The sequence below is a fragment of the Colobus angolensis genome, unplaced genomic scaffold (assembly GCF_000951035.1).
Source record: "Colobus angolensis palliatus isolate OR3802 unplaced genomic scaffold, Cang.pa_1.0 Scaffold328, whole genome shotgun sequence".
NCBI lineage: Eukaryota > Metazoa > Chordata > Mammalia > Primates > Cercopithecidae > Colobus > Colobus angolensis.
Genome location: NW_012116577.1, coordinates 2192925 through 2219732, shown reverse-complemented (window position 1 = coordinate 2219732; position 26808 = coordinate 2192925). Strand labels below are relative to the sequence as shown.

General features: G+C 37.0%; 1 protein-coding gene and 1 pseudogene across 3 annotated transcripts in view; one reads left to right on the top strand and one right to left on the bottom strand.

Moving 5' to 3' along the window:
• The window catches only part of KLHL8 (kelch-like family member 8), a 32188-nt gene extending 5461 nt beyond the window's left edge, over positions 1-26727 (top strand). Inside the window, exons 2-9 of one of the 3 annotated variants that reach the window (XM_011951802.1) lie at positions 4030-4578; positions 6419-6605; positions 11140-11283; positions 12870-12981; positions 18651-18819; positions 19028-19187; positions 25009-25210; positions 25454-26727. In XM_011951802.1, coding sequence (XP_011807192.1) covers positions 4030-4578; positions 6419-6605; positions 11140-11283; positions 12870-12981; positions 18651-18819; positions 19028-19187; positions 25009-25210; positions 25454-25577 — 1647 coding nt within the window. In that variant the 3' untranslated portion in view covers positions 25578-26727. The remainder of the gene's footprint in view (positions 1-4029; positions 4579-6418; positions 6606-11139; positions 11284-12869; positions 12982-18650; positions 18820-19027; positions 19188-25008; positions 25211-25453) is intronic. The other 2 variants (XM_011951803.1, XM_011951805.1) reach the window with 2 other exon arrangements.
• On the bottom strand, positions 21325-22861 carry LOC105518728 (annotated as a pseudogene).
• Positions 26728-26808: the final 81 nt, after the last annotated feature.

Here is a 26808-nt window from a genome sequence, read left to right as displayed (position 1 = left end):
CCTGACCTCGTGATCCGCCCGTCTCGGCCTCCCAAAGTGCTGGGATTACAGGCTTGAGCCACCGCGCCCGGCCCAAGAGTTTTTATTAATGGTTGGTATTTCAAGCTTTTTAAACAGAAGTCTAAGGAATTATTTAATGAATGTTGATATTCTACATATTTTAATACTGAAGTGTGACATGATTTTTCCCTGAGTATTAAGTTTAGCCTAAAGCTCCCGCCTTACGTATTTTAAGCTTGGCCTAAAAGTTTCTCTGTACACAGTGAACTGTAACCTAACTGGATGTGTAAACAGACTGCTACCTACTCTTGTGCTAATCACTGAGTTTCAGCCAATCATAGGCAACCAATTGTCCAACCTGTGTTCAAGTAAGGCAGACCCTGAGCTGTAACTGACCCATCTGTTTCTGTACCTCACTTCCGTTTTCTTTGTGCCACCTTCCTTTTATCTGTCTGTAAATAATTTTCGACTATGCAGCAGCACCAGAGTCTCTTTGAACCTATTCTGGTTCCAGGACTGCCCAATTCTTGAATCCATCATTGCTCAGTTAAACTCTGTTAAATTTGTCTAAGGTTTTTCTTTTGTGATAGTATCTTGAATTAGTCACATGTTCACTGATCTAACAAAGAAAGAATATAAATTAGAAAATTAACTAGTATCAGGTACGTATAGTATTTATGTAATTCTAAATTATATGGTAGTGTCTAATATTATGTAACTTGTATGTTTTTCATCCAATTTTAAATATCAGATCTTTAGAATTAGATTCCTTTCATTTTCAAATTTCTAATGAAATGATTTTGGTAATTGGTAATTATTTTTATGTACCAGAGAAAGAAAATGTACAAATAAACTTTCAGGAATGTAATGAACTATATAACATCAAAGGAGAATCAGTGCATTAAAAAGCCAAATTTTTGGCTGTTCCTATTTATACATGTGGCTCAAAGATCTTTATAAAGTAAAGATGGATATTTATTCTAAAAGGGTACGTGGGGTGTATGTGTTAAATCGCCACATTTTCGTTTATTTGAATCAAGATTCAAATAGAATTGTAAAGGGACAGAATCTTATTAAAAACAACATGAAAATGACTTGCTGGCCATTGATTTGTACAACTTGAATGGCAATTGTTAAAATAATGGTTATCTAGAAATTGTAGAACCATATTTTATGATACTATTATATAGGAGAGTGTTGGCAAGTTATTTAATGGAGCAGGTTTAAGTCATGTGAGACTTACAAATATTTACATAGAAACTGAATCCCGGTGGTGGCATGTGGAAATAATTTTTTAAAGGATATGCTTAGGCTATTTAAAAATTACTTAGTATCAGATTTCAGATCCCATTTTAGAGCTGACGTGAATTTGAAAACATGCCAAGCTTTATGTTATAGTCTGCATTACAACTTTAGTCTCAATGGAATCTAAATCCTGCCTTGTGAGTTCTGTGAAAAAATTTAATATAGCATAACAGACAGAAATGATTGTCTTGTACTTGCTGAAATAGGTGATACTGGTTCTTCCACATTAGTGAAGAACGACTGAGGAAGGGGCTTTTATAAGCAAAACCATTTATACATTTGAACACTCCAGAAGTTGTCATTTAAAAATTATTTCTCAGTGAGGTACAACTGTAAGTTTATTATATCACCAAAACACTACATGAAAACAGGAAAATTGTTTAAATAGTACTATAACTGTTACTTGTATTTGATTAATGTAAACTCCTGGGAAAATGGGATAAATACTATATTAAAAAGATATCTGCCCACTCAGTACCAAAAACGTCCAGATGTAAATAAAAATTTAAGTGTAAAACATAAAACCATAAAAGTAGTATAAAAAACATGTGAAGTAAATATAGAATATTAGAATGATTCCCATTTCTAGCAGGGTACCTAAAACAATAAATAAAAAGACTTCATTTAATTATATAAAAATCCATTGGGAGAGAATAAAATTTGAAAGCAAACTAAAAGAGAGGTTTGAAATATATATGACAAATACCTAATACTCTGATTATATGAGGAGTAGTTATAAAAAATTTGTAGTTCATAGAAGAAATACACATAGCTTAAAATTTATAAATGATTCGATCTTAAGAGCAAAAAAAAAAAAAAAGATAAACAATGAGATCTTTTTATTCATCAAATTGGCAACTATGGCCAGGCATGGTGGCTCACACCTGTAATCTTAGCACTCTTGGAGGCCGAGGCAGGAGGATTGCATGAGCTCAGGAGTTTGAGATCAGCCTGGGCAGCATAGACTTTGTCTGTACAAAAAAAAAGTGTTTCTTAACACTCAAGATATGGTGCAAATACTGTAAGAAGCTCAGAAATGGACAGTTTGACAGTATGTATTCACATATTTACATTGTATCCTTTGAAGCAGCATTTCTACTTTTAAGAGTTTATCTGTTGGAATAATAGAGAATGTGAAGAAAGATTTAGTTACAAAGAAGTTCACTGCTGTGCTGTTTGTAATAGCACACTGTTGGAAACTCTGATTTTTCAATAATTAAGGTGATGAGATTGCAGTGGTTTTTTTTTTTTGAGACAGAGTCTCGCTCTGTCGCCCGGGCTGGAGTGCAGTGGCCAGATCTCAGCTCACTGCAAGCTCCGCCTCCCAGGTTCACGCCATTCTCCTGCCTCAGCCTCCCGAGTAGCTGGGACTACAGGCGCCCGCCACCTCGCCCGGCTCGTTTTTTGTATTTTTTAGTAGAGACGGGGTTTCACCGTGTTAGCCAGGATGGTCTCGATCTCCTGACCTCGTGATCCGCCCGTCTCGGCCTCCCAAAGTGCTGGGATTACAGGCTTGAGCCACCGCGCCCGGCCGGTTTTTTTTTTTTTTAACTGCTCTTATGTGAGCTATATCATTTCAAGATAATGTAAATAGAAAATTAAAAAACCTCAGTTGAGCTCATAGTAAATACTACTAAATACTTACTCTGTGCTTCAGTTTTCTGATTGATAAATTGTGGATAATACTAGTACTTACTCACAGGGGTGTTGGGACAGTTGAGTTAGCATATGAAAAGCACTTAGAAGGCCAGGCTCTGTGTCTCATGCCTGTAATCCTAGCACTTTGGGAGGCCAAAGTGGGTGAATCACTTGAGCCCAGGAGTTTGAGACCAGCCTGGGCAGCATGGCAAAACCCTGTCCCTACTGAAAAATACAAAAATTAGCTGGGTGTGGTGGCACGTGCCTGTAATCCCAGCTGCTTGGGAGGCTGAGTTGGGTGATTGCTCAAGCCCAGCAGGTTGATGCTGCAATGAGCCATGATCACGCCACTGCACTCCAGCCTGGGGAGCAGGGTGAGACCCTATCTCCAAAAAAAAAAAGCACTTACGATAGTGGTTGGCATGTAATGAGTGCTAACTGATGTTTGCTGTTATTATTTATTTACAAAATGTCCCTGAAATATAACATAGAAAATCATGGTTTGTTGTGTGTATGTTATAGATACATATATAAAAGAGGCTGAGTGTGGTGGCTCACACTGGTCTGGGAGGCTGAGGCAGCTGGATCATTTGAGACCAGGAGTTCGAGACCAACCTGGCCAACATGGTGAAACCCTGTCTCTACTAAAAGAACAAAAGCCACAAAAATTAGCCAGGTGTCGTGGTGCACGCCTGTAATCCCAGCTACTTGGTAGGCTGAGGCAAGAGAATCGCTTAAACCCAGGAGGCAGAGGTTGCAGTGAGCTGAGATCGCGTCACTGCTCTCTAGCCTGGGCAACAGAGCAAGGTCTTGTCTCAAAATAAATAAATAAATAAATAAATTGTGTGTGTGTGTGTGTATGTATATGTATGTGTATATATGAGATACGTGGTTAATTTGGAAGATGAAAATTGCTTGACTTTAAGAAACTGGCCTACATTGAAAGTAAGTGACCAAAGGTTCGCCTTGTAAAAAGATACTCTAAATTTGTCTGGAAATTTTGTTCCTGTTACAAACGCATGTTAAATGCTGACCTGAAGCTGATTTTGATATTAAACTGAATCTTTCTTGGTTTCTTTTGAACAGGTTGGCTCAAAGCTAATCTCTTGTCACAAGCTGGTATTGGCTTGTGTTATTCCCTACTTTAGAGCCATGTTTCTTTCTGAAATGGCCGAAGCCAAGCAAACGCTGATTGAGATTAGAGATTTTGATGGTGATGCAATAGAAGACTTGGTAAAGTTTGTCTATTCTTCACGGCTCACTTTGACTGTTGAAAATGTCCAGCCTCTCTTATATGCAGCCTGTATTCTGCAGGTTGAACTGGTGGCTAGAGCTTGTTGTGAATACATGAAGTTACATTTTCATCCCTCCAATTGCCTGGCAGTAAGAGCCTTTGCAGAAAGTCACAATCGAATAGACTTAATGGACATGGCAGATCAGTATGCCTGTGAGCATTTTACTGAAGTAGTGGAGTGTGAAGACTTTGTAAGTGTGTCACCCCAGCACCTCCATAAGCTTTTGTCCTCCAGTGATCTAAATATTGAAAATGAAAAGCAGGTCTATAATGCTGCCATCAAGTGGCTACTTGCCAATCCTCAGCATCATTCCAAATGGTTGGATGAAACACTTGCACAGGTAGGGGCTGAAATAAGATTTCACACAGAAATGAAATGATACGGAAGCAAATCAACATGCTTCATTTATTATGAAAAGTGTAGATTATTTGAAAAATAGAAATTATTGATGTAATAAATGATAAAAATGACTTTTAGCTCTCTAATTTTCCTATTAACTTGCTGTGCTGTTTCAGGATGAATCTAAATTTGTCACATTTGAATTAACAGTATCATTCTCTGCTTTTTAACCTGAATATTTAAAATATTCCTTTGGGATACTAATGATGAATATTTTCTTTATGCCAGTAGAAAATGGTTTGAGGAAACAGCTCTAAATTAATATAATTTATAATTATTGTTTTGTAATGAAGTTTCTAAATTAATGAATTATTTTGCTAATAAAAGTATAGTTATTCCTAATGTGTGAAGGTTTATTATGTAAACAACCATAGGACATCACTTTCTATTTTCTTCTTTCACCATAGTTTGACTTTTTAAGCCTCAGAAATGTGTCTCATTGTTACTGTTGTTATTTTTCACTGTCGATAGCAGTTACCAGGATAAGAAGATTGTAGGCCCTCGTGATCTTTTTTTCTTTTGTCTTCCTCCCCTCTCCTTTCTCTCTCTCCCGCCTTCCCTTCCTCCCTTTTTTCCTTTCTTCATTTATTCCTGAGAAGTAAAATGATGTTTTACTACTTAAGAGTGTTCCTATTTACTTATTTTTTCTAAATTAAATGCTTTGTTAAAACTAGTGCTTATTAAAAGCACTCAATGATAATCTTGTGATTTTTAATAACAAAGTTTCTTAATAGCATTATCAGAAAGTTAAACAAATAGTAAGAAGAATGAAAGTGCTTATAATTACCAGTGTTGTCATTTTAGATATTTATAGGCAGATGAAGTAAACCTATTCGAAGTGTGGTGATAAGACATATTTTTTCAAGTGCATATCACAATATTTATGCATTCATATGAGTATCAAAATTCAGAACACGTTTGAAATTTCTCTCTTAGAATTATTTTGAAAGTAAGTTTGTCAGCAAAGCAAATGGAAAGTTTCATTATCGTGCAGCTATATCTTATTTGTGTATATGTGTTTTTCTTTAAGATGGTAAGGCAGACTTCATTCAAGGGGCGGGCCATAACAGTAGATATAGGGACTGCTGCAACAAAGTCTTGCAGCTGGGGAGAGAGACCGGACTCAACCCTTTACGTGTGTGTGCTTTTAACTCAAAATAGCATTACCTGGTTTCATCATCCCCTTTAATCCACTGGAAAATCAGTGCATCTTTAATAGAGGAATGGCGAATGCCTCTGTTGAAATAGGGGATGCATCCCTGAGTTAGTATATTCCCTTCCAAAATCATTAATTTGAAGAAAACAATGCTTGTTACAGATATTAATTTTTACATTTTTAAGTTAGAAATCACATTTCCCTATGTTTAATCTTAGCTTAAAAAGACAAAAGAACAAAGCCCAACACTTTTGTTTTGATTGTACCTTTATCAACAGAAGGGCCTTGTGATTATGTCAGTACCGTTTTTGGAAGTAAGCAATTTGAAGATAATTCAATTATAAAGCCTATTTAAACCTATATTTAAAGTGGGTGAATGTAATTTAACGTGTAGTCTGATTTCATTTGAGCAGACCAATACTGGAAATTGCTTTAGAATTTGGCACGTTGAATTTCATGAACGTGTTAGATTTCATGAAGTAACAAATTTTAAAAAAAGAACATGCTGCAGTAGAAGTGGAGAATTACTCATCTTATTTTCACCTTTATTTGATACAATTTTTAGACTTTATATTTTCCCAAGAAAATATAAAATGTATTATATTGCAACTATTCATGATCTTAGGTTCGTCTGCCATTGTTGCCGGTTGATTTTCTTATGGGTGTTGTGGCAAAAGAACAGATTGTCAAGCAAAATCTAAAATGTAGAGATTTACTGGATGAAGCAAGAAATTACCATCTTCACTTGAGTAGCAGAGCAGTACCTGACTTTGAATACTCCATTCGAACTACCCCAAGGAAGCATACTGCTGGTAACCAAATTATTTTGTCAACTCTCCTGGATGGATCTTTGTTGTATTTGAGGGTTGTTCTTGTGTGCCCAAACTTAGTTGTAATATAATTAGTGTCTGATTGCCTTAAAGTAATAATTGGGAAATACGGTTTTATATATGTATTTATCATTTTTACTGTACATTATTTAGTTTTACTAATCAGTCAGTTTTTTAAAAAGCCATAATCAGTCCTATATACTCTGCAGAGCCTACTGAAATATCTCTTCTTTTGAGATCTTCCCCGACTCTGAACTTGCTTTACTATGTTGCATTTTCATTTATTCTTTTGACATGTCTTGAGTTCTTCAAAGACAGCTGAGTATCTTATTTAGGTTTCTATCCCTGGGGCCAAGCGTGGAGCTCGAAATATATTGTGTGTCTAAATATTTGTTTTTTCATTTTACCAAATAAAAAGGGCACTAAACATAGCTTTTGTATTTGTAACCATTTGTATAATGGGTTATATTAAACTGTTAGAATCTAAAGCCCTTATGTTTTAGGAGGCATGCAGTTTCACCTTTATGTGATACAATTTTTAGGCTTTATATTTTCCCAAGAAAATATTTCATGTTCACTTCTTCTTGAGACATTATGCTATAAGAAGTATCACTTTTTAATAAAATATTTATAAAGTGTAACATATTTGAGACATGAGGGAATACATGAGGTTCAGAAATTTAGGGAAGAGGTGCCCTGAATAGAGACTTCCTCTGTATATGGTGCTATCTAAATATGCAGTTATCAAATAATGAGGTCTTTGAAATAGCCTGAAAACAACATGATTATGTTCTACTCATGATTCTGAGTAGAATGAAATTTTATCTAGGTAATACAAAGAAACGCTGAAAGTCATACACCTACCTATGAAGAAGTAGTTCTTCTAGATAATTAGTTTAACATGAAACTAATTATCCTCATTTTCTACAGGTTGATGTAAAGAATTAATTTTCTTTTTTTTTTTTTGAGACAGAGTCTCACTCTGTCACCTAGGTTGGAGTGCAGTGGCACGACCTCGCCTGGCTCACTGCAAGCTCCACCTCCCAGGTTCACGCCATTCTCCTGCTTCAGCCTCCCAAGTAGCTGGGACTACAGGCACCCGCCACCATGCCCGGCTAATTTTTTTTGTATTTTTAGTAGAGACGGGGTTTCAACGTGTTAGCCAGGATGGTCTCGATCTCCTAACCTCATGATCCGCCCACCTTGGCCTCCCAAAGTGCTGGGATTACAGGCATGAGCCACTGCGCCCACCCCAATAATTCATTTTTTTAGTTATATAGCTTTTTTGTTGTGAATTTAGAAAGTCAAGGTATTTGATGAAATTCTTTAAATTCAGAGTGGGATTGAAATAACATCTTAGCAGCCTAGGTTATATGCCAAAATGTACTAGACAGTCATATAAATGATCTCTTAAATGACTGAAGGAACTTTTAGGTTTTAGTGAAGGATTTGATCCTCATTTTGAAATAGGTGGTTTTATTCCATTTTAAGGATGAGGAGACTAAGAATTAAGTTAAAAGTATGCTGAAGGCCACACATAGGAATAGCAGAAAAAGAGTGTGCATCCTGGTCTTTTACTTTTATTTTAGTTACTTTTTTTTTTTTCTTCCATACTTTGTTCCTGTGTGAACTATATAGATGAAATACTAGTTTCCACTTAAAATCTAATCAAAGATTAATACTACATTCTGGGTTTATAATCCTAGCTGTGCCATTGAACATCTGTAATTTTGGGCAAATTTCTTAATCAGGGCATCAGTTTTCTTTTTTTTTTTGAGACCAAGTCTCACTCTGTCACCCAGGCTGGGGTACAGTGGTGCTTTCTCAGCTCACTGTGCCTCCCAGGTTCAAGAGATTCTCGTGTGCACCACCATGCCGGCTATTTTTTTTTTTTTCATATATTTAGTAGAGCCAACCACGTTGGCTAGGCTGGTCTCGAACTCCTGACTTCAAGTAATCCGCCTGCCTCAACCTCCCAAAGTGCTGGATTACAGGTACGAGCCACTGCGCCCAGCCCAACTTATAAACAAATTTCTTAATCAAGGCCTCCGTTTACTTATAAACAATTGGACTAAATGATCTTCGCAGTTTCTTCCAACTTTTTTTTTTTATTAAAAAAATTTTTTTGAGACAAGATCTTGCTCTATCATCCAGGCTGGAATGCAATGCTGCAATCACAGCTCACTGTGCCTTGAACCTCCTGGGCTCAAGCAGTTCTCCTCCCTCAGCCCTCTGAGTAGCTGGAACCACAGACACATGCCCAGATAATTTTTTTTCTTTTTTGTAGGGAGTGGGTCTCACTATACTGCCCAGGCTGGTCTCGAACGCCCGGGCTCAAGTGATTCACCCACTTCAGCCTCCCAAAGGGATTATGGGTGTGTGTGAGCCACCACACCTAGCTGCTCTTCAGACTTTACATTTATCTAACTCAAAATATTGAATTAGTTGAAAAAGATAGCACAGGCAGCTTCAAGGCATTCATTTATGCAGTCATTCTGCAAACATTTATTAAGTGCCTACCATGTGAAGGGCTCTGGGTTAGGCGTAAGAAATGCAGGCACATACAGAATATAGCCAGACTTATGTTGGAATAACTTGTCTGGTCTAGGAAAATAGACATTTGAATAAATAAATGCAGTAAAGTCTTAACAGGTGCTTTTATATCATCATAAGCTGTAATGGGACTTACAAAGAAAACAGTAGTTATTTTTATCTTGGAAGAGTCAGAAAAGGTTTTATAGAGAAAGTAAACCTTAGCCTTAGTTGTGAATAATAAATAAATGTTCTTCTGAATGCTAGTTAGGGTAAGGGTGTTCAGTTCATTTTACAAGTATTGAATGCCTAGTACATGGCAAGTACTGTGCTAGTCCTTATTCATGCATGATTGCTTAATACACAGTCTTAACCTACCTTAGACTCTAGTAACAGATGTTGGCATAATGGATCATTTTAATACTATGTGTTAAATAAATGCTAATTGCCAAAAGTGCTATAGGAACACCAAAGATGTGTACTATATGCATAGTTGCAGGAGTGTGAAGTTTAAGAGAGAGAAAGAGGGGAGGAGATTGGGTTAGATCCTGGAAGACCTTTATGCTGTGATACGGTTTAACTTTGTAAGGCAGCCTTTGCTGCTCAAAGTGTGAAGGAAGTGGTTGCCCCTGGACCAGCAGCATCAGCCTTCACTTGGGAACTTGTAGGAAATGCAGATTCTTGGACTTATCTCAAACCTACTGAATTAGAAACTCTGGAAGTCAGGCCCAGCAATCTGTGTTTTATGCCCTTCAGGTGATTCTGCATTACACTACACTTTTTTTTTTTAAAATTGTGATTAAATATATGTAACAAAATCTGCCATTTTAAACATTTTTTGTCTTACTTCTTTTTAGAGACAGGGTCTCGCTCCATTGCTCAGGCTGGAGTGCAGTGTTGCAATCATAGCAGACTGTGGCATCGAAATCATGGGCTCAAGTGATCCTCCTGCCTCAGCCTCCCATGGGGTTGGGACTACAGGCATGCCCCACCACACCTGGCTAATTTAAAAATTTTTTGTAGAGATAGAGGTCTTGTTCTGTTGCCCAGGCTGGTTTCCAACTCCTGGCCTCAAATGATCCTCCTGCCTCAGCCTCCCAGAATGCTGGGATTACAAGCATGAGCCACTGCACCTGCCCATTTTAACCATTTTTAAGTGTATAATGGAAGGCTATCAAAAGAGCCTTTTCATTAGTGTACTATGTTGACAATCTGAACGCAAAAAGACAGCTTAGTATTAAGAGATGACAGGATTTTGCGGTAGTTTGGTAATAGTTGATGAGAGCATGAACTGTTCCCAGTGGCATTGGGAATAGAGAGGAACAGATAGACCACCACAGGAAAGGAAGAGATTGTTTAGGTAGGCAAGGAGGGGAGATCCTTTTGAACTTGTTGGGTTTAAGGTGTCTGTGGGACATCAAGTGGAGATGTGGCTTAGAAATGTATGTGGGAAGGTATTATGATATAGGTGGAATCTAAAACGAAGGGATGAACTTTTCCTGTAACAAAAAGTGTGTGAGAAATGGACTAAGGATGGAACATGGAAAACATAGAAGGAAATAAATGATTGGAGATAAAGGAGACTGATATTATAGAAATAAAGGAAGTAAGATATTTCCCAAAAATCGGGATGATCAGCATATCAAGTGCTGCAATTGTGTTCAATAAGAAATTAACTTAGAGGCCGATTGGTTTTGTTACAACCTTAGCAAGAGTAATTTTAGATGGTACGTGAGAGTATAGACCATATTGTAGTGGGATATTAGCAAGCAGAGATAGTTGATATACCCTATTCTATGAGGGGACCGGAAGAAAATTTTATTAGATTTATAGTAACATAATAACATTAAATACTATCCAAATAACTTTTTTGTGTGTCTTTTTACTTTTACTCAAAGTTTTGACTTTCTAAATATTTTTCCACCCTAATTTTGTTTTCATTTGGCAGCTATGATTTATCTCTATTTTGTGGCTTTACCTTTAGGTGTGCTGTTTTGTGTAGGTGGTCGAGGTGGATCTGGTGACCCCTTTCGCAGTATTGAATGCTATTCTATCAACAAAAACAGTTGGTTCTTTGGACCAGAAATGAATAGTCGAAGGCGACATGTGGGTGTAATCTCTGTGGAAGGTGGGTCCACTTTGTCTGAAATATCACATGATCACAATGCTCTTTTAAAAGTATTTCAACTTTGAAAATTTATTTTTTATATAAGAAAATGACTAAATTGTAAATTATTTTTAAATAAAATGCTTGGTTAGTGATAATTTACTTGCTTTGTGCCACAGATACTCAGTGCGCATAATGTGGAGATGAATATCAGAGAAAAGAGATATAAAGAGTTAAAATAAACTATTCTGAGTTATATAGTTACCAAAAAACTAAACCAAGGAAAAATGTTTATTGAACCCAAATTATAATTACATATCAGTTTTTTAAATACCCATCTTATTTTAATACTCATTCCTGAAAATGAATTAATTGTAGAATCATAGATAAATTGTCAGAAAACTCTAAAAGGTCACTTTTTTATTATAAAAGTATAAATGAATTTTTAACATTATTAAAACATTTTCATAAAAAATGAAAACCACTTGCAATACAAACACCCAGAAATAGTCACAGTTAACATTTTGGTGTACAGTCTTTCCTGTCTTTCTCTGTGTATTTTTGTTTGTATCATCTAGGAAAAAAGTTGATCATATTAACAGTTTTATGGAGATTGAGGAGGGAGGATCATTTGAGCCTGGGAGTTCAAGACCAGCCTGGGCAATGTAGGGAGACCTCGTCTTTACAAAAAAATTTAAAAATTTAGCCAGATGTAGTGGTGCATGCTGTGGTCTCAGCTACTCAGGAGGCTGAGGTGGAAGGATCACTTGAGCCTAGGAGTTTGAGGCTGCATTGAGCAGTCATAATGCCACTGCACTCTAGCCTGGGTGACAGAGCAAGACCCTGTCTCAAAAAGAAAAACCAAACAACAAACAAGTTTTGTGTGTGTGTGTGTGCATGCATGCACACACAAACCAGTTTATATATATATGTATTTTTTGTTTTGTTTTGTTTTGTTTTATGTTTTTGAGATGAAGTTTCACTCTTGTTGCCCAGGCTGGAAGGCAGTGGTGCGACCTCAGCTCACTAAAACCTCCGCTTCCCAGATTCAAGCAATTCTCCTGTCCCAGTCTCCCGAGTAACTGGGATTACAGGCTTCCACCACCGCGCCCGGGTAATATTTTGTATTTTTAGCAGAGACAGGCATTCACCATGTTGGTCTCGAACTCCTGACCTCAGGTGATCCACCCACCTCGGCCTCCCAAAGTGCTGGGATTATAGGCATGATCCACCGTGCTCAGCCACCAGTTTTATATGTTAAAATATAACCTAATCAGAGCATTTCTCCATTTTATTAAGCATTCTTTGAAGGCATGATTAGTGATTTCATCTACCAAGTAATAAAAAGTTGGGAAATCTAAAAGGGGCGATAAATATTAGAGCATTTACTAATAAATAACTTCATGTAGAACAGCATGTTTAGTGCAAGCTTACATTGATTTTTCATTCAACTACTGAAATGACATTGATGATAATGTTGAACAGAACAACAATTGTTGTAAATTAACTTATGGTGACATTTTAATTTTATAATGTTTATATATGTAACATTAATGTTATGAATTTATTTATTTGGAATCAAATGAAAATACTTCTCTATTTGACAGGTAAAGTGTATGCAGTAGGTGGACATGATGGAAATGAACATTTAGGTAGCATGGAGATGTTTGATCCTCTCACTAATAAATGGATGATGAAGGCATCAATGAACACAAAGAGGTAGATCAGCATGGAAAGTTATTTTGAACTGATGGTGGAAATAAGATTTCTTAAAATTTAAAGGCCTTATTTTAAACTTTTTTTTCTACTTTAGAAACTTTAAATACCTTCTCAAACACATTTTGTTAGCATGTCCAAGGTGATACTTTGTTACCGCCTTTTAGTTTTTTTAAGAATTAAAAACGCAGTCGTGTTTTGGAGTACCATATGGTAGTCACAGTTTTCACTTATACATGTGCATTGATTTTTAAAACTTTTTATTTTGAGAATTTTAGTTTATTCAGAGAAGTTGCAAAAATATTAAAGTTTCTGTGTACGAGTGGTTCTCAACTGAAGATGATTTTGCCTCCTCTATGGGACACTTGGCGGTGTCTGGAGACATTTTTGGTTGTCACAGCTTGGGGATGGGAAAATTGCTGCTAGCATCTATGGGAAGAAATCAGAGATGCTGCTAAAGATTCTACAGTGCAGAACAAGGATCTTCTAGCCCAAATGCCAGTGGCAAAGATAATGCTAAATGCCAGTGCTAAGATGGCAAAACCTTGCCACTTACTCTGCCCCTGGCTTCCCATAATGTTAACATGTTACACAGCCATAGTGGTTTTTGAAATTAGCATTGGTACAGTACTATTAATCTGTAGAATTTTTCGGTCATTTTCCCCACACATCCTTATGCTTCTTATTGATTTTTCTTGTCTAATTGTATTGCCTAATAATCTAATACAGGTGAATAGTGGCAGAGACAGTAGGTGTTTTTGTCTTGTTCCTGATCTTATTAGAAAAGTATCTAGTGTTTTGCTGTTAAATAAGATACTGACTTTAGGATAAGGTATCTATATTTTTATCATGTTAAGAAAATAATCCTCAATTTCTCTTTTCTTCATTGATTTTTATCCTGATGAACAGTAATATTTTAAGTTATTGCTTACATATTTATGTTCTCATTTACATATTTATGTTCTAATATTTATATTCTCATCAACATAAACTGGAATATATGTTGATTAATGTATCAGTCTAAAGGGGAGATTTTCAGTGACATACTTAGTACTCTAACCTGCTTGACACTTTTATTAATGACTTGAATACCAAATTTTTAGATATCCTAAGGTGGAAAGATCACTAAGGCATGTGACCAAATTAGGATTCCAAAGACAGAGTAGACCACATATACTCTAGACAAAAACCTAAAAAATGTTAAAATGAGAGTTATTGGTTAAAACCTGCCTTAGGTATTTTAAAAACTCAATCACATGAGCACAACATAACGTGGGAAATCAGGTTTTTGTTTCAAATGGAGAAAAGTACCTGAACCATTATGAAACACAGCTCTTAAAAAAAGGAAAGGAAAAAAGTGAATATAATATAGTTGCCTACATTAAAAAAAGTGAAGCCTTAGGTTAAGGGAGTTTGTAGTTTTATTGTTCTTGACACTGATCTCTCCGTATCTATAGTTGTGTTGTTGAAGTAGGATATATAACACCAGTAGGGGTATGAGAATAAAAGATTAGAATCTCTGTACATTTTTAAAAATTTATTTTGGGTGGATGTTTTATAATGAACATAACTTGTTAGTAGACTAATGTGTTTTTAATTTGAAAATAAGATATATAGAAGGTGCACAAAAATGGATTGTTATAAATGTGAGAATGATAATCTGGAATGCATGTAAGAAAATTAGTGGGTTAGTAATACATCTGAAAACCATGTTATCTACAAAAAATAGTTGAAGTGTTATGATCTGGAGACAAGAAAACTTACAGGAGTAACTAGATATTGTAAGAGGTGTATGTTGCTTTAGTAGGAAGGAATAAATATTTATTTATGATTCAGTATAGTAGCAGTGAAGCATACTGTAATTCCTCCCAGTGTCTGGAATTATATTGTCAGAAAGATCACATATATTTTGCACCAAATGGGAGATTAAATTTTATTGTCTATTATTTTTCTTTTTCAACTTTATTGTTCTGTAAATGGCATGAGGATTTCAAAGACTGAGCTTAATAATTTAAATGAAACTAGAGAATAGAATAATTCTGCCTCTGTGTCAGAGTGAAAATATAATGCAAGAAGAGAGAAGGGGGCTATCTTAGTAAATATTGAAAATATCGCTGAAGAGTTTCTTTTAATAAAACTGCAGGTGGGCCTGGCACAGTGGCTCATACCTGTAATCCCAGCACTTAAGGGGCCGAGATAGGCGGATTACCTGAGGTCAGGAGTTTGAGACCAGCCTGGCCAACATGGCAAAACTGTGTCTCTACTAAAAATACAAAAATTAGCTGGGCATGGTCGCGAGTGCCTGTAATTCCAGCTGTTCGGGAGGCTAAGGCATGAGAATCGCTTGACCCAGGAGGTGGAGGTTGCAGTGAGCTGAGATTGCGCCATTGTGCTCCAGTCTGGATGACAAGAGCAAAACTCTGTCTCAGAACAAAAAACCTGCAGGTGATATATATATATGTGACATATGATGATACATATGTTAATATATAGAAATGTATCACCCACGGTTTAATTAAAAGAAACAAACCTGAACTAGTAAAACCATACCTCAGACACTGTGGCTTATATGGTTGGCAAATTAGCACCATTCTATAAGAGTTAAAAATGACTTATCAAAATGAGCAATTAAAAACTAAACTACATATGGGGATATGTTGCCTCTAAGTTTCTGTTTTTGAATAATATAACAATATTTTCAACTAGTTTTTGCTTCATGTGTTAAAATATGAAAGATTGAAAAGAAATGTGAAGACATTTTAAGTTTTTCTCCCCCTCGTGAGAAAGAATCCTAGAAAAAAAAAAAAGCTAGTCTTAAACTGTTATCTCCCACTGTCTACAAATGACATTTTAATACTTTAATAGGGAGTGATTTAATAGGGAGTGATTTATACTATGTGATAACTACAATGTAAGCTATACAGAGGCAGAGATATTGGCTATGTTTTTTACTGCTGGTAGCAAAAAACAAAGTGGTATCTTTACCACTTGGTATGTCTTGTGGTGGGCATTTACAACTCTTGTTGAATAGGTAAGTGAATCTTTAGACATGCTGTCAGGATGATGGGTTTCAACAGACTCACAACTTGAACAAACATCGGTGTCCATTTCAGTGGGAAGATGAAATAAAAAAATAAAAATAACCGATATTTCACATGTGAAAATTTATTGAAATGCATACTAAAAAGATTATTTGGGGGTATATAAGTTATAAACAAGTAATATGACAAAATAATTGTAGCTCTATTATTTTTCACACAGATTGTAAATGCTCAGGGCATATTTTAAAAGATTACAGAAATTCAACTGCTGTTTTGCTAGAGAAGTTTCATCCAATCTTTGGCAAAAACCAACATAATAACAGGGATATAAGGATTAAAAAAGTACTTCGGAATTTTTATCTCCCATTTTATAGGATCAGATTTTCTTTTCAGAAAACTTCTGCATACAAAATGGAGAAGGGATTTGAGGATGACCAGAGTGAAAACAGTCTGACAGACCAAAAAGAGTTATTGTAATTCTTCATCCTTTGATGTAAAGAAATAATGGTGGCTTGGACGATAGAAATTGAGATAGAGAATAGAGGACATATTTGAAAGATAGTTCAGAGGTGTAGAGTCAAAAAGACTTTATGATAATTAGAAAGAACAATTAGATAGAGGCAAAGATGATTCTTCAGTTTCTGCCTTTAGCAACTGGATAGGTAGTATGATTTCTGAATTAGGAAAGCAACATGGTGAACGGGATAAAATTTTTGCTTGTTTTGTGATGGGGGTGTATTAGTTTTCTGTGTCTGTGTAACAAATTGCCACCAATTTAGCAGCTTAAAATAGCACCCATTTATTAGCTCACTGTTCAAAAGTGATACAGATTTTGCTGGGCTTTCTAGTTAGGGTCCCACAAGGCCAGAATCAAGAGGTTGGGCTAGGCTTTTATCTGGAGGCGCTGGGGAAGAAGCCACTTCCAAGGCCATTTAGGTTATTGATAGAATTCAGTTCCTTGTGGCTATAGGACTGAGTTTCTCATTTTTATTGGCTGTTGGCTACGAGACACTGTCAGATCCTTTCCACATGTCACCCCCCGCCACCTTCAAACAAGTAGTGGCACACTGCATTCACCTGGTTTTTTGAATTTCTGACTACCAGCTGGAGAAATCTCTCTGCTTTTGAAGGTTTGTTTGATTAGATTAGGCCCACCAAGGTCACCTCCATTTTGCCATATAATGTAGCATAATCATGAGAGTAACACCAGGGGCTGAAGGTCATGGGGGATGGGGAGTATCTTAAAATTCTGCCTATCACAGAGAGGTGGGCAGTGAGTTTCATTTCAGATTAAAGTTAAGGTTGAAGAACCAGCAAGACAGATTTGAGATAGAAATTGGGTATATGTCTGAAAATATATATCTGAATTATCACAAATCTGTGGAAAGAATGGGATTGCTTAGGGAGAGAAAGTATAGAGTGACCCTTAGGGAACTTTATAATTTAATGATGGAGTAAAGAAGGCAATGATAAAGGAAGCTGAAAAGCACTAGCCAGAGTAGAAGTGGACTAAAATGTGTGTTGTTATGAAAATGAAGATAGTTTTGAGGAGTAGGAAGTAAACCAATAATGATGTCTGCTTTTGTTGTTTGAGGGGAGGGACAATTATTAGGCATACTTACTTTATTTCCCTGACCTAACATTCTTACACTCTAGAGAACACATGTGCTTGCTCTCACACAGCTGAACATTTTTATAAGCACAGTATTTGGTAAGTCATAGCTTTATACCCAAGAGAAAAGAGGTTGAGGAGACTGAAAGTGAATGATAACATTATCCTTAATAATTCTTTTGTTGGATACTCTCTGGTAAATTTAGAGTTAGACTCTCAGTGAAGCAGCTGCTTTCTCAGTAATAATAAAAGCTAATACTTCATAGCACTAAATGTGGGCCAGACATTGTTCTTAGTGCTTTACCTGTATTAACTCATTAATATCAGCTGTGTCTCGGATGAGACACAAGGTAGTAGAGGTTTATAAATTATCCAAGCTAGTGACAAAATAATAGTTTGATAATAGTTCAACTTTTGATTGGTGCAGTGTGTTTTTTAAGAAATTGAGTTTTTTTCTGATCACTGTTAAATAAGTCAGTTTTTGACATGGGCTAAGTCTCTTACTTTCAAAGAGAAGTAAATACCCTTCAGAAATAAAGGAATGTGACATAAAACCTGTAATATAAAATTTAACATTCTTTTGTGTGATATAACGAAGCCCTGCAACAAAATGAGCTGTGTAATTGCATGGATTTGTAAGTGAGATTGGCTTCTGACCTCCACTGCAAAACTTCTCTGTCAACTCGTTAACCTCTCAATTATGCAACTGTGTGTGCACTAACTGAGTATTTTGGACTCTTTTATACTATTTTGTTGGGTTATATTTTATTGTTTTGAGTTTAAAGTAGCCTGTGTAGGCTATGCACTGTACAACTTTGGGGGCAGTATTCACATAGAGTTGCAGTTTGGCAATTCTGTAGCCATCTAGTCAAAAGCTTTGATAAATCTAAAGGTAATGGAAACAAACTATACTGTTTGAAGGTTAACATGATAAATGATTTGCATTAGCACAATATTTTATATGACTTTTTTCCTGGAAACAAACCCATTTGCTAAAGTATGTTTTATTGTCTTTGCAGGCGAGGAATTGCCTTGGCTTCCTTAGGAGGCCCAATTTATGCAATTGGAGGGTTAGATGACAATACTTGCTTCAATGATGTGGAGAGATATGACATAGAATCTGATCAGTGGAGTACAGTGGCACCAATGAATACTCCCCGTGGAGGAGTTGGCTCTGTTGCTCTAGTAGTAAGTTATGTGGCAACTTGCCATTAAGTTACATTGCATCACATTCATAACCAAAATAAGGAAAGGTCCAATATATCGTCACCAGTATGAAGATACTATATACCATATTATTTCATGAGATACTGCCTTGTACATTCTAATTTACCATTAGAACAATATATAAGTAAATTCAAAATCTAATGTGTTTTGTTTGACTCTCTTCATTTAGAATCATGTTTATGCAGTAGGTGGCAATGATGGAATGGCTTCTTTATCTAGCGTGGAGAGATACGATCCACATCTGGATAAGTGGATAGAAGTTAAAGAAATGGGTCAGCGAAGAGCAGGCAATGGAGTTAGCAAGCTTCATGGTTGCTTATACGTAGTTGGTGAGTAAATGGGTATTTTTCTAATATATCAGTATATACAATGACAAGTGTCATATAACAGAGTAACAAAAATTACATTGCATTTAGCCTTAAGTAGAATCAGTGCTGAAATGTGCTTTTGAATTCTTTCTTAAAAATTTTGTTTATAATTAACAGAGAAGAATTGTACGTGTTCAGTCTGATGCTTTTGAATTCTTTTTTTTTTTTTTTTCTTTTTTAGAGGGAGACAGTGTCTTTCTGTTGGCCAGGCTGAAGTGCGGTGGCACAATCGTAGCTCACTGCAGCCTTGAACTCCTGGGCTCACGTGATCCTCCTGCCACAGCCTCCAAGTAGCTAGGACTACAGGCCCATGCTATCACACCCAGCCAGTTTTTTTCTATTTTTTGTAGAGCTGGGTCCTTGCTGTGTTGCCCAGGCTGGTCATGAACAACTGGCCTTAAGTGATCCTCCTGCCTTGACCTCCCAGAGTGCTGGGATTACAGGCATGGGCCACATGTACAACCTTATTTTTCTAAGAGTAACAAAGTTATTTAAAGAAGGAGATTACATTTAAATAAGTTATATGTTTTTAAATGGAAGGACACAGATAGAATGTGCTTTGCTACAATAAATTTTAAAAGGTCTAAGATTTGTTTTTCTCAGCCTCATTTCAAGGGAAATTATGTTGAATGCTTCAAGTAAGCCAGTAGGTATTTATTTATTTATTTTTGAGATGGAGTTTTGCTCTGTCACCCAGACTGGAGTGCAGTGGTGTGATCTCAGCTCACTGCAACCTCTGCCTCCCATGTTCAAGCGATTCTCCTGCCTCAGCCTTCTGAGTAGCTGGGATTACAAGTGTGTGCCACCACGCCTAGCTGATTTTTGTATTTTTAGTTAAGACAGGGTTTCATCATGTTTGCCAAGCTGATCTCAAACTCCTGACCTCAAGTGATCTGCCTGCCTTGGCCTCCCAAAATGCTGGGATTACAGGCATGAGCCACCGCACCTGGCCTAGGTATTTCATATAAATAAAGGTCATGTCAATGTTTATATTGCTTTTTTTTTTTTTTTTTTTTACTTTAACAAGCTTTTATTACCAAACCCCATGCAGGGTTAACGCTTTAAACCACCTAACAGCAAAAAAAAAAAAAAAAAAAAAAAAAAATGGCATTGCTAACAAGATCAAGGATGAAGGTACAGACCCAATAAAGATTGTGTCTTGAAAAGGAAGGAGATATATATATATATATATATGTTAAACTAAAACTCTCCAGTGTTGCAGAAAAAAATATTATAAAGTGATTTCAGTCCATAAAAAACAGCATGTAGCAAGTTTGTGCTATCTTAAAAACCCCAACTCAGGATAACCCTAGGAGAAAATCACCTCCCCCCTTTAAAGAAGATTCTCTTTTCTATTCTTTCTTGTCTAAATTTCACTGCTTATTCCACGAAATGCCCAAAGAATAACAAGACTCAGCTCACATCCCTCGGCCCTTGTCTGTTAAGACCAACACTAAGGGCTCTTCCTTAGGAGTCTTCACCTCTGCTACAATCAGAGAATTGAGCCCTAATTTCAGGGCCAGTTTTCTAGAAACCTGCAAAACCTTCATACTTCCTTCAAGGAAGGACCTGAAGGCCCCTTGAAAGATCAAGGGGGCAGTGTACTTGGCACAGACTGGAATGCCTGCCGGGCTGGGAAAAGGGGGCCTTTCTATGCAAAAATACCCCCTAAAACACCTTGTAGTTGAAAGTCTAACCAGGTAAAACCAAGTACCAGCAGGCACCAAACTATGGTTCTACCTAAAAGGTATACGTCTTCCCCGCTTTAACCATAAAGGTAAGGGGTCGGGGGGTAGCGGGGTAAGGAGAGCCAAGTGAGCATTTGACCTCATCTGTCTTCTGAGAAGTCAGCATATTTTAGGCTGAAGCCATGTTGTAGAGACATTTGGCCAAAGGATAGCCTCTGCTATGTGTGGCTACATAAAGCTGCCGTTTCTGGGCAACTTGGTTCATGGCTGCTTTATGGAAGCTTTACCGCTTGCGCAGAGTATTTAAGAATTAATAGGAAAATTTTCAGTTTGATTTTGTAAGTGACAAATACTTTAACAACAGCTTCTCAGTAACCACCAGTGGAGACAGGCTACCCCTCAGCTCAGGATCATGGCTCTTTCCAGTCAGTGGGCTTCTTGCTAGACTTCTGCAGGAGCTCATTGGTCTTAGAAAATTGTCTACATCCAAAGAACCCTCTGTACACAGGGAGGAATGAGCCATCTGCAGCACATGGTGCTGCTTCCTGTGCATGGCACTGTCCTTCTTCTTAGCATAAGAGCCCCAGAGCAGAAAGACAAGGCCATTCCAATTCTGATTTAGCCAGGACACAGCCGCATTGGTAAGTTGCTCCCAGCCTCCTCTTTCCTTATGAAAATTGGCTTGATGGGGCAGAACAGTGAGGACAGCCTGGAGTAGGAGAACACCTTATTTGGCCCACCCAGATAAATCTCCATGACCTGGATGAATAAAGCCATCCATATCTATAGACGGCTCTTTATAAATGTTTTCCAAACCGGGCAGAGGTGGAACAGGTCTATGAACACTAAAGCAGCCCATGAACTTGATTTGGTCTCTGATATGGATCCTGTCCCAGGATGACAACCTTCACATCTCTTATGTCACACATCTAGATCCAAGTGAAGACTTAGTGTGGGGGTGGGTAAACAGTGTAATGTTTCCTTTCTTCTGCAGCAAACCTATTACCTTGATAAAAAACGTTTCCCAAACTCTGTCGAGGTACTTCTTCCAACTCTCACCAAAGCCCATGGACACATTACAGGCCATGAGTCTTACTAGGGCCACAGCCTCGTTGCTCTGGATACTGACTGACTGCCCAGTTGCAAGAAGGGCAGTGTCTTGGGCTTGTCCTGTCTGGCTGGGGCCTTCTTGGCGGGACTGGCCCCCGCATCCTCACTCTCCTCCTGCTGGTCCCCAGGTCATCCATCACAGGGCTGCAGGCACATTGCTTCCTGGCGGGCCTGCGGGAGCGAATGTGCACCGCCTGGGGACTGCAAGACTTGCCCTGGCTGTAGTGTTCAGTAATTGGTCTATATTGCTTTTTGACTTACTGAATTGCAGAGTTGGGAGGAACATTAGATCAGTGCTTTCTCAGATCATAATGTGCATATGAATAATCTGGAGATCTTGTTATATTGCAAAGGAGGGGCCTAGTTTCTGTGTTTTAAACAGTTCTCAAGTTATAGTGATAGTTTCAGGTTCACACAACATACTTCCAGTAGCAAAGCTTTAAATGATTATGAAATGGGAATAATGCCTATCTTTCAGAATCATTTTAAGAATTAGAGATAATACACATTAAGCATCTCAAAGTGGGTCTGGCACTTTGTAGTTCCCCAGTACATGATTAGCTATATTGTGATTAGTAATACCTTCCTTTATAGAGGAGGAAATGAATTCAGAGAGGTTGTCACTAGCAAAGGTCATATTTGTTCATATATGTTGATGTAAATTGTTTGTGTTACTTAACATATTCCTTATAAGAGAATGCTATATTTAACATTTCTTATAAGAGAATGCATATAAATATCTATAAGTAGCAGAAGTAATGCTGAATCTTTCAGTGCTCTTGTGTATTAAGGAAGAAGGGAAATAACATAATTTACCTCTACATCTTGCCTGATCATCACAACTGTAAGGTAGTCAAGAGACTCAGAGAGAATGAATAATTTACTCACGGTCACATGCATAAATAAGTGGCAAAGCTGGAATTTGAACTTGGATCTGTGAATCCAAAGTTCTTAGGTTACATCATTGCTACCTCTCACAGCTCCCTGTCTACCACAGGCCTTGACATATGTTATATGTCGACAGGAATAACATTGTTGCTGTTACTTTTTTAATCTTTTGGACCTTTATAATTAGAACAGACATGGTAAAAATAAGAATGATTCAGGTTGAACATTAAAAAAATCTTGGTCATTCAAGTTCTACTTAAAACAGGTACAACTGATCTGAATAAGAAAAATTTGAAGGTGTGGGCATGTCTAACATCCTAATTGCATTTTACTTTTTCTATCCCTGGTTTGAATTCTTCATTATAATATATTTTTATGCATTATCTGGGGAAATGATAGGGAACTAGTGAAAAAGAAGACTATGGAAAAAGACTATATAAAATATAACTATCAAAAACTTGGCCAGGTGCAGGGATTACCTGGGTAATCCCAGCACTTTGGGAGGCGGAGGCAGGAGGATTGTTTGAGGGCAGGTGTTCAAAACCAGACTGGACAACATAGTGAGACCTCATCTCTATTTAAAAAAAATTTAAAAAAATTAGCCAGGAGTGGTGGCATGTGCATATAGTTCCAGCTACTTGGGAGGCTGAGGTGGGAGGATCGCTTGAGCCCAGGAGGTTGACAGTGCAGTGAGCTGTGATTGTGTTACTGCACTCCAGTCTGGGCAACAGAGTGAGACCCTGTCTCAAAACAAAACAAAACAAAAAACAAATTTAAAAAACCCCTTAATCTTCTACATTAGCATGAGCAATAATTAAAGCCAAACCCTTTATTATAATGAAAAAATGTTTTATGTAATGGTTGTAATGGCAGTGACACTATACATTTGTCAGAATTCATGGAAAGAATGCAGATAAAATTGGTGAATTTCATTTTAATTGATTTAATAAAATTAAACCCATTAGAGAAGTTGACTTGAATTTTTTTTTGTGACCTTGTTTTGTTTTCTTGGTTTTTTTTTTGAGACGGAGTCTTGCTGTGTCGCCCAGGCTGGAGTGCAGCAGCGTGATCTCAGCTCACTGAAAGCTCCGCCTCCTGGGTTCACACCATTCTCCTGCTTCAGCCTCCCGAGTAGCTGGGACAACAGGTGCCCACCACCACTCCCGGCTCATTTTTTGTATGTTTAGTAGAGACAGGATTTCACCGTTTTATTTAGCCAGGATGGTCTCCATCTTCTGAGCTCATGATCTGCCCGCCTCGGCCTCCCAAAGTGCTGGGGTTACAGGCGTGAGCCACCGCGCCCGGCCTCTGACTTTGTTTTTAAATAGATTGATCATAATATTAGCACTTTCTATTCTCAGTAAATTAGGCTGTCACCAAAGAAAGCCATTATATTCATTTAGACTTGGAGCATAAAAAGAGACACACTTGTTTTTAAAGGAAGGAGCACTATTGAAATAACTGTGTCTGTAACCTCAGGAATAGATTAAGTACATTGTTAGAATGAGCTATAGAAAGGACTGCTATCTTCTAGAATATGTAGCAGGAAAATGTTGTTTTGGCAAAAATTGGTGAGAATTCAGTCATAGTCCATCTCTGTAATTATGATGGCGATTATAGTATTGAGGGAAACAATTGGAAAACTTTAACTTTTATCTGGATGAATCACATGATTCAGTTTATTCCTTTCTTATGCCTTCTTGCTGTTAAAGATATAATACACAGAGAAGGAATCTCAGTACTGTCTTGCTTGTCTCTAGACGGCTAAGGACAAATTTATGAATGTTTGTGTTTTGTTTTTTTTTTCTTTTTCTCTAAATTATCTGCTTAGATACAGGGACTCCAGTTTTTTCCTACTTATAAGATCTTTAATTCTAGTGTTGAGGAAAATGTCACTTATCTTACATTGAATTGTAGACAATGTCTAATAGTAGTTGTTGGTGGTAGACAGGTATTGGATGAATTTTTTTAAAAAATTTTCTCTAAACCATTCTAAAATGATTTTAAAAGATTGGGTTGTAAAGCCCATTGAATTGAAACTTAATAGTTAATTTCTAAGAAATGTAATGCTGTTTTTAAAATATTTCTTTACATAGGTGGTTTTGATGATAATTCTCCTCTGAGTTCAGTTGAGCGGTATGATCCCCGAAGCAACAAGTGGGATTATGTGGCAGCACTTACTACCCCCAGAGGTGGAGTGGGAATCGCAACAGTGATGGGCAAAATATTTGCAGTTGGTGGTCATAATGGCAATGCATACTTAAATACAGTAGAAGCATTTGATCCAGTGCTGAATAGGTAATTTACATGTTGTGTCTGTGCTTTATAGTATCTTCTGGTATAATAGTAGATTACTCCAGAGTGTTAGAATGTTGCTATTCGTAGTTAATACTAAGCTTTGGGGTATCTTATCTCCCACTGCAAGCTTGCTGTCCTTCAAAACCAGTCCCACATAGGGAATTTTTGTCTTTGGTTAGTATTTTGAGTAAAGTAAATTATGCTTTGTTTTAAGATAACATTTTATCTTCTCTGTTTTTTCAGGTGGGAGCTTGTTGGATCTGTGTCTCACTGCAGAGCTGGAGCAGGCGTAGCTGTGTGTTCCTGTTTAACTAGCCAAATTCGAGATGTAGGTCATGGATCCAATAATGTGGTTGACTGTATGTGATTTGAGTTCTGGCCACCAACAATTTAGTCATATCTGATAGGTACGAAAGAAAACCAAGATTTTGATATGACCACCTTTCAACACTTTTTACTACAACTAGAGTCTTATGTAAACGTTAACTGATGTATTGTGACTAAGTACAACTTTTGGAATGATACCTGAAGAATTATTAGTAATAGAATTAAATTTGATATTTCCTGCTTTTGCAAATAATGGAGTAGGGAAAGAAGACAGTTGAACTTAAAACCATGCCTACCCTGAAAAATGCTTAAAGTAGTGCCAAAAATCTTGAAATCTCTCTCTCTCTCTTTTTATTTGGATGAATCAAAATGTAATTTGTTGAGTTTTGCCCTTTCTTTTGCCTAGAGATGTTAACTTCAGGCAGTGGATCTTTCCTAGAGGAGAGATTAGTACCTATTCATTAACACGAGGATACATAAAAGACTTGCCCCTTTTGAAGATGATTCCTACTTGGTGCTGATGAATTTATGTCTTGCTTTTTTTTCTAGGTGGTGATTTTTCAATTTCTTTTGTATTTACAGAAGTAGAAAAAATGTTCTGTCTTTTTGAGTGCCACTTGGCTGCATTTTCAGAAGCTTATAGGCTTTAAGAAGCCTTTAATTTCAGTTTGAATTGCTAGGACACCAAAAGACCTAGCTGGGCTAACGCCATCCAAATGATTTTACAGTTTTATTTTTTCATCTTTTGCAAGAAGTATTTGTTACATAATCAAAAGGTGAACCAGACGAAATAGTGAACAAGGTTTTAGATCTGACATTAGTCTGGCGCCCAGTTGAGAGACGTTGAGAAAGAATGATGCAGATTACATGACTCGAATGTGGGCAGCCTGAAAATATCTTTAACTCTCTTCTTTGATCATTTGATTTTGGATCCAAGATTTATCAACTCTCTATTTTGCTATTTGCCACCATCCTGGTTTTTCTGACTGTACAGAATCTGCATTTATTTATTGTCAGAAATGAATGCATTTTTACAAAAACCCTTTTGTAGACTGTAGTTTATTGATTAGTTCAAGCCCATCATGAGCCAATTAAAAATATTGTTGGTAAAAACAGAGATTGAAATTACTGTTTTTATCATATTTAAATCCCTCCGGTGTATTTATTGAAATTTAATTAAAAATATTTCTGGCCGGGCGCGGTGGCTCAAGCCTGTAATCCCAGCACTTTGGGAGGCCGAGACGGGCGGATCACGAGGTCAGGAGATCGAG